The sequence below is a fragment of the Bombina bombina genome, chromosome 8 (genome assembly GCF_027579735.1).
Source record: "Bombina bombina isolate aBomBom1 chromosome 8, aBomBom1.pri, whole genome shotgun sequence".
Lineage (NCBI taxonomy): Eukaryota > Metazoa > Chordata > Amphibia > Anura > Bombinatoridae > Bombina > Bombina bombina.
In genome coordinates, this window is record NC_069506.1 from 192,462,839 (window position 1) to 192,467,980 (window position 5,142).

At 38.6% G+C, this 5,142-nt stretch overlaps 1 protein-coding gene across 1 annotated transcript in view; it reads right to left on the bottom strand.

Moving 5' to 3' along the window:
* Window positions 1-1,683: 1,683 nt before the first annotated feature.
* LOC128638691 (testicular acid phosphatase homolog) overlaps window positions 1,684-5,142 on the bottom strand; it is a 259,980-nt gene continuing 256,521 nt past the window's right edge. Inside the window, exon 11 of the mRNA XM_053690813.1 lies at window positions 1,684-1,923. Within this exon, the coding sequence (XP_053546788.1) occupies window positions 1,799-1,923 (125 nt within the window). The 3' untranslated portion in view covers window positions 1,684-1,798. The remainder of the gene's footprint in view (window positions 1,924-5,142) is intronic.

Here is a 5,142-nt window from a genome sequence, read left to right on the forward strand (position 1 = left end):
ACCAGACCTTCTGTCACAAGGTCCCTTTTTCCATCAGGATCTGAAATCCTTAAATTTAAAGGTATGGAGATTGAACGCTTGATTCTTGGTCAAAGAGGTTTCTCTGACTCTGTGATTAATACTATGTTACAGGCTCGTAAATCTGTATCTAGAGAGATATATTATAGAGTCTGGAAGACTTATATTTCTTGGTGTCTTTCTCATCATTTTTCTTGGCATTCTTTTAGAATACCGAGAATTTTACAGTTTCTTCAGGATGGTTTAGATAAGGGTTTGTCTGCAAGTTCCTTGAAAGGACAAATCTCTGCTCTTTCTGTTCTTTTCCACAGAAAGATTGCTATTCTTCCTGATATTCATTGTTTTGTACAAGCTTTGGTTCGTATAAAACCTGTCATTAAGTCAATTTCTCCTCCTTGGAGTTTGAATTTGGTTCTGGGGGCTCTTCAAGCTCCTCCGTTTGAACCTATGCATTCATTGGACATTAAATTACTTTCTTGGAAAGTTTTGTTCCTTTTGGCCATCTCTTCTGCCAGAAGAGTTTCTGAATTATCTGCTCTTTCTTGTGAGTCTCCTTTTCTGATTTTTCATCAGGATAAGGCGGTGTTGCGAACTTCTTTTGAATTTTTACCTAAAGTTGTGAATTCCAACAACATTAGTAGGGAAATTGTGGTTCCTTCATTATGTCCTAATCCTAAGAATTCTAAGGAGAAATCGTTACATTCTTTGGATGTTGTTAGAGCTTTGAAATATTATGTTGAAGCTACGAAATCTTTCCGTAAGACTTCTAGTCTATTTGTTATCTTTTCCGGTCCTAGAAAAGGCCAGAAAGCTTCTGCCATTTCTTTGGCATCTTGGTTGAAATCTTTAATTCATCTTGCCTATGTTGAGTCGGGTAAAACTCCGCCTCAGAGAATTACGGCTCATTCTACTAGGTCAGTTTCTACTTCCTGGGCGTTTAGGAATGAAGCTTCGGTTGACCAGATCTGCAAAGCAGCAACTTGGTCCTCTTTGCATACTTTTACTAAATTCTACCATTTTGATGTATTTTCTTCTTCTGAAGCAGTTTTTGGTAGAAAAGTACTTCAGGCAGCGGTTTCAGTTTGAATCTTCTGCTTATGTTTTTCGTTAAACTTTATTTTGGGTGTGGATTATTTTCAGCAGGAATTGGCTGTCTTTATTTTATCCCTCCCTCTCTAGTGACTCTTGTGTGGAAAGATCCACATCTTGGGTAGTCATTATCCCATACGTCACTAGCTCATGGACTCTTGCTAATTACATGAAAGAAAACATAATTTATGTAAGAACTTACCTGATGAATTCATTTCTTTCATATTAGCAAGAGTCCATGAGGCCCGCCCTTTTTTTGTGGTGGTTTTTGATTTTGTATAAAGCACAATTATTCCAATTCCTTATTTTATATGCTTTCGCACTTTTTTATCACCCCACTTCTTGGCTATTCGTTAAACTGAATTGTGGGTGTGGTGAGGGGTGTATTTATAGGCATTTTGAGGTTTGGGAAACTTTGCCCCTCCTGGTAGGAATGTATATCCCATACGTCACTAGCTCATGGACTCTTGCTAATATGAAAGAAATGAATTTATCAGGTAAGTTCTTACATAAATTATGTTTTTAGGTGTAATTATTTACTATAAGTGACACTAAAATATATTGCCCATGCATACATAGCTTACAGTAATTTTATTATATTACAATAAAGTATTGATAGCATAGTTCTATCAGGGGTGCCACATGAAAAGGACACTTAGGATATGTTCCAAAGCTAAGGGTCTGTTAGCCGTTAAGCTCCTTGGTGCCTATGTCTCCATGTTGAGTGCTTGCGAGATTTCCAGATCCAGAGCAGGACAGCAGCTAGTACTAATCCAAGGATTGCAATGAGGATAGCCAATATTACAATGGTGACATCTAAAAGAAAATTACAAACTTAATTTAATGAATATTGCTTAGTTCTACATGTGTACATACTTGTATGAAGTTGGCAACATCTCAACAAACCCAGGAAATTAGCAGGTCTTTAGGTCACCTTCCCCTAACTTCCTTCTTCTTAGTCTAATCAAGTCAGGACCTATTTTGAGTGTTTGTTTATAATATCACATTTGGTACAGTGTGACCATATTAGAAGTAAACCTGTTCTGTACAGTGAGAACTTAGTTTTGTGTGATTGTAGTGGCTCAATATACTGTATACAATGTTAAAAAAAAAAAAAAAAAAACTTTTTAAAAATGCTATTTACACAGTGCAAAGAATATGTTAACAAAAAAACATTATTGTAAACTGGAAAAATTGTGGCCTCTGCACTGATTTATATGCCCCCCTGGTAAAAAGCAGAAATAAGAATGTGACAGTTTATGTGGCCCTAGGGAAACCGGTTACACAAACTAAAATTGACTGAAAGTGCAGGGAACTGGATGTTCAAAAAACAAAATGTGCCATTTTGGAACTGGTAAATTCAAGAAATATTCCTTTTATCTCAGATTAGCTGGAGAAATAGCCAAAATGAAGTGATGAGCTAAGTGAATGTAAAGTTAACGTAATGCGGTAAAGTCAAACGATAGACGTTTCAAAACTAATGAGAGTTTCATTCATGAAATCTTTACTATATACTTATCTTCAGAGATATTTCAATAGAAACGCTCTACGGATAAGAGACAATCCTCCACCCAGTATAATCAGCAATTGATTGACAGATTACTCATCTGCAATCAACTAATCGCAGTTCCCCCACCCCCGGTGTTCAGCCGCTTTACACAAACGTCACTGCCCAGGGGGAAACAACGATTAGTTGATTGTAGATGAGCAATCTGTCAATCAATTGTTGAATATAGGGACCGGAACTTCAGTTCTTATCTGTAGACCGCTTCTATTGAAATATCTCTGAAGATAAGTATATAGTAAAGATTTCATGAATGAAACTCTCATTGATTTTGTAACTTCTATCGTTTGACTTTACCGCATTACGTTAAATTTACATTCACTTTAACGGGCCACAATTCAGAACGTTGTGTGTTTATTTTTTTAACCCCTTCACTACAGGGACTTTTAGAGAAAAATTTCCAAAATTTTTAGCATTTTTGCAATCACTCCATTTAAACAGAAATAGAGCCTTTTTTATTTTTTTAGTATCAATCTGTCAAAACTATATATTTTTAAGTAGACTGGGTATCTCACTGAAATTTACATTCTTGTTGAGGTTACACAAAAGATACCGGAAGCAGAGTTATATTAAGCAGGTAATTCAATTATATTATTTTCCTTTAACCCCTTAATGACCAAGGACGTACGCCACACGTCCTAAAAAAAAATGCAGTTAATGACAGAGGACGTGTGGCGTACGTCCTTGGTCTGGAAAGCAGCTGGAAGCGATCCTGCTCGCTTCCAGCTGCTTTCCGGTTATTTCAGTGATGCCTCGATATCGAGGCATCCTGCAATAACCCCCCTTGGCCATCCGATGCAGAGAGAGACACTCTGTGGCCCTCTCTGCACCGGACATCGGTGGCCGGTATTGTTGGTGGGTGGGAGCAAGTCTGGGAGGCGGGTGGGCGGCCATCGATGTGCCGGGTGGAGTGGAGGGGGGCGGGATCGGGTACGGGACATACGGGGGCGCGCACGGGGGGCCGCGGGCGGGCGGGCGCGTGCACGGGGTGGGAGCGGGAGGGAACCGCTACACTGCAGAAAAAAAAGGTTAAGAAAAGTTAAAAAAAAACAAATAAAAAAATAATAATAATAATCTAAGGGTTCCTGAAGGGGTGGGGGGTTGGTCTTGGGGGGGGGAGCTACACTACAGAAAAGGGCAAAAAAAAAAACCAAAAATCATACTTTTTTTTACTAAACTGGGTACTGGCAGACAGCTGCCAGTACCCAAGATGGCGCCCATTAAGGCAGAGGGGGAGGGTTAGAAAGCTGCTTGGTGGGGGATCAGTGAGGTTAGGGGCTAAGGGGGGATCCTACACAGCAGCATATGTAAATATGCCAAAAAAAACCCCCAAATATAGCTTTTATTTTAGTACTGGCAGAGTTTCTGCCAGTACTTAAGATGGCGGGGATAATTGTGGGGTGGGGGAGGGAAGAGAGCTGTTTGGGAGGGATCAGGGGGTCTGATGTTTTAGGTGGGAGGCTGAGCTCTACACTAAAGCTAAAATTAACCCTGCAAGCTCCCTACAAGCTACATAATTAACCCCATCACTGCTAGCCATAATACAAGTGTGATGCGCAGCGGCATTTGGCGGCCTTCTTATTACCACAAAGCAACGCCAAAGCCATATATGTCTGCTATTTCTGAATAAAGGGGATCCCAGAGAAGCATTTACAACCATTTGTGCCATAATTGCACAAGCTGTTTGTAAATGATTTCAGTGAGAAACCTAAAATTGTGAAAAATTTAACGTTTTTTTTAATTTGATCGCATTTGGCGGTGAAATGGTGGCATGAAATATACCAAAATTGGCCTAGATCAATACTTTGGGTTGTCTACTACACTACACTAAAGCTAAAATTACCGCTAAAAGCTCCCTACATGCTCTCTAATTAACCCCTTCACTGCTGGGCATAATACACGTGTAGTGCGCAGTGGCATTTAGCAGCCTTCTAATTACCAAAAAGCAACGCCAAAGCCATATATGTCTGCTATTTCTGAACAAAGGGGATCCCAGAGAATAATTTACAATAATTTAAGCCATAATTGCACAAGCTGTTTGTAAATAATTTCAGTGAGAAACCAAAAGATTGTGAAAAAATTAGTGAAAAAGTGAACAATTTTTTGTATTTAATCGCATTTGGCGGTGAAATAGTGGCATGAAATATATCAAAATGGGCCTAGATCAATACTTTGGGATGTCTACTAAAAAAAAATATATACATGTCAATGGATATTCAGAGATTCCTGAAAGATATCAGTGTTCTAATGTAACTAGCGCTAATTTTGAAAAATAATGGTTTGGAAATAGCAAAGTGCTACTTGTATTTATTGCCCTATAACTTACAAAAAAGCAAAGAAGATGTAAACATTGGGTATTTCTAAACTCAGGACAAAATTTAGAAACTATTTAGCATGGGTGTTTTTTGGTGGTTGTAGATGTGTAACAGATTTTGGGGGTCAAAGTTAGAAAAAGTGTGTTTTTTTCCATT